This window comes from Oxyura jamaicensis (genome assembly GCF_011077185.1).
Source record: "Oxyura jamaicensis isolate SHBP4307 breed ruddy duck chromosome 28 unlocalized genomic scaffold, BPBGC_Ojam_1.0 oxy28_random_OJ72381, whole genome shotgun sequence".
In the NCBI taxonomy this organism is placed as follows: Eukaryota; Metazoa; Chordata; class Aves; order Anseriformes; family Anatidae; genus Oxyura; species Oxyura jamaicensis.
The window spans coordinates 2,135-4,775 of NW_023304879.1; the positions used below are offsets into that span (position 1 = coordinate 2,135).

Below are 2,641 nucleotides of genomic sequence, written 5' to 3' on the forward strand. Positions count from 1 at the left end.
GCGGGGGGGGGGGGCTCAGCTCACGGCTGTGGCTGCATACGGGGGCGGGGGGGGGGCACACACATGAGGCTGCTCCCCCGTGCGCATCCCCTTCGGTGCCAGCGAGGACGGCCGGGTCCCCTTCCCGGCACGGGGGCTGCTGGCACCTTGCCCCAGGGAGCCACGGGCCCCCCCCACACCCCCAGATTGCTGGGTGGGGGTCTCGGTGTTTCGGGGGGGGGCTTCTGGGTGCTGCTCGCGCCCCCTGGGTCACACCAACCCCGCTGTGCTCCGGACCCCGCGTCGCCTCCCCGCAGCGCTCGGGGTCGGGGTCACGTCCGCCCCCACCCCGCAGCCCCCCCGCCAAGCCTGGGTGCCCCCCGCCCGCCCAGCTCATCGTCATCGTCCCCCCCCCCACCCCCCGGCAGCCTCGTGCGCCGTGGGCCCCCAAGGGTTAAGCGTGAGATTGGGGAGGGCTGGGCGCACCTTTGGGGCTGGATATTAATAACGCAGCGGGGAGGGACGGGAGGCGAGCGGGAGGGGAGCCCCGGCCGGCCGCCCCGGGGAGCTGCGCACGCGATGCCCGCTCGGCCGGGGGGGTCCCGCGCTGCCACCCACCCTCCCGGCCCCACCGAGGGGCCACCGGGCCGGGACTGAGCCGCCGGCACCCTTGGGTGGCAGAGCAGGGCGAGGCATGGCCGTGCTGGGGAGCCGTGGCGGCTTGGCACCCCGTGCCCACCTCGGGGGACCCCGCGGCGCTGGGTAAGCCCCCGCGCTCTGCTTCACCCCTCGTGGCCTCTTCCCTGCTCTGCTTTGGGGGGCTGGAGGGGGGGGGGGGAGGGCCGCGGGACCCCCCTGTTGTCCCACGGGTGCCCAAAGCTCTGCTTTGCCCCGGGGAAACTGAGGCACGTGGCGCCCACCCGGTCCTGCGGCATCGCTGGGCTCCGACCCCTCCAGAGCCACGAGCCGCCCCCCAGCCCTGCTGACAGATTTGGGGGCTCGGGGGGAGCCCCCCCGTGCTGCTCCCACTCCTGCGGGTGCTTGGAGGGGATTTGTGCCCCCGCAGCAGCTTGGCGGCCCCCGGTCCCCGTGGGCGCAGCTCGGCAGGAGGAAACCGGCTCGGCGGGGGGATTCCCAGGCACGGCCCCTTCCCCGCTGCGGGGCTGGGGCCCCCCGCACCCCTGTGCCGGGCGCGCTGGGGCCAGGGGGTGGTCCTGAGCCTATGGGGTGGTTCGGGGCCACGGGGTGCTTGGGGAAACTGGGGCGCTTGGGGGCTGCTGTGGGGTGCTGGGAGCTGTGGGGAGCTGGCAGGACTGGGGGTGCTGGGGGTCAGGCATTTTGGGACGGGGGGAGGAACATGGGGCAGCCCGCCGGTACCCCCTGCCCTGCCCATGCTGTGCCGGATCTGGATCCGGGCGCTCGCCGCGGCTCCTGCCCAGGGCGCGACACTGAGTCACGGCCCCGCCGCCGCCTCCGCGGCGCAGGTCTCATCCTGCCGCCGCCAGCCCCGGCAGGCAGCGGGGCCACGTGGGGCCGGGAGGCACAGCACGGCCCCACGGCTGCCGTGGGGCTGAGCCCAGCCCGACGCTGTACCGAGCCCGGCGTCGCCCACGCGGCTGCGCCCACCTCGGCGGCGCCGTTCCGGGGATGGAGGCACCGCACCCTGCGCCCCTGGGACCCTCCTGCACGGCGCCTCGCCTCCTTTCCACCTCCTTCTCCCCCGCCTCGGGGTCCCCATGGGGTGCACGGTGGTGGCCCCCCCTTGGTGGCACCGGTGGCCCCGCTGCTGGGACGTGGGGCACCCCACAGGCTGCTGCTGGCCCCCAGAGCGTGGGGCTCAGGCTCTCTGCTCCCGCAGGCGCCGGCGGCCGTGGCGGGTGCTGCTCCTGGCCTGGCTCAGCCTGGGCTGCGGCATCGGCACCGCGCAGGTGAGGGCGCGGGGGCACCCCCGGGCTGGTCCGTCCGTGCCGCCCCAGCCCCGACCCCGAACATCCCCTTCCTCCACGCAGGGCTCAGCCCCGGAGGTGCCGGTGCAGGGCCCCGAGTCCCCTGCCCATGCTCGGCCTCGCCGGCAGCTGGCTCGGGGCACTTGGGGGCCCTGGGGACCCTGGAGCGCCTGCTCCAGCTCCTGCGGGGACGGCGTCGCCTTCCGCGCCCGGAGGTGCCTGCGGTGAGTGGTCCCCGCGGTGTCCCCACGCACCCAGGTGCCATCGGGGCGCAGCTCTGCCACCGCTTCCACGCGTGCTCCTGCAGCTCCCGTCCCCACGCGGGGCCCTGGCCTCGTTTCAGCCTCGTTGTAGGGCGGGAGGGATGGGGAAGGCAGGCGGGTGCTGGCTCCGGTCGTCCCCGGATGGCTCCATGTGGTCCCCGCTCCCGGTTGTGCCCCCAGCCAGGCCATGGCTCGGCACCCCGGCCCCGCAGGACGTCCCCAAGGGGACGCGGGGCTGCTCGGGGTGCTCGTACCCCGGCCCTGCTGATGCTGTGGCCTCAGATCCGCCGTGGAGGAGCCGTGCACGGGAGACCCGCGGCAGTACCGGCTCTGCCAGCTCCAGGTGAGCGTGCCACGGCGCGGCACGGCACGGCCCCGCGGGCTCTGTGCTCCTGACCCCTTGGGCTCCATCCTGCCGCTCCCTCAGGGCTGCCCCGGCGGCTCGGTGCCTTT

General features: G+C 75.9%; 1 protein-coding gene across 1 annotated transcript; it reads left to right on the forward strand.

Moving 5' to 3' along the window:
* Positions 1-500: 500 nt before the first annotated feature.
* Positions 501-2,635, forward strand: LOC118158492 (ADAMTS-like protein 5; the record flags this gene model as incomplete). Its single annotated transcript, XM_035313157.1, has 5 exons — positions 501-741; positions 1,838-1,907; positions 1,989-2,149; positions 2,471-2,531; positions 2,616-2,635. Coding segments are annotated over exons 1-5 (380 nt in total), but the record flags the coding sequence as incomplete, so codon positions are not given.
* Between the last annotated feature and the right edge of the window lie 6 nt (positions 2,636-2,641).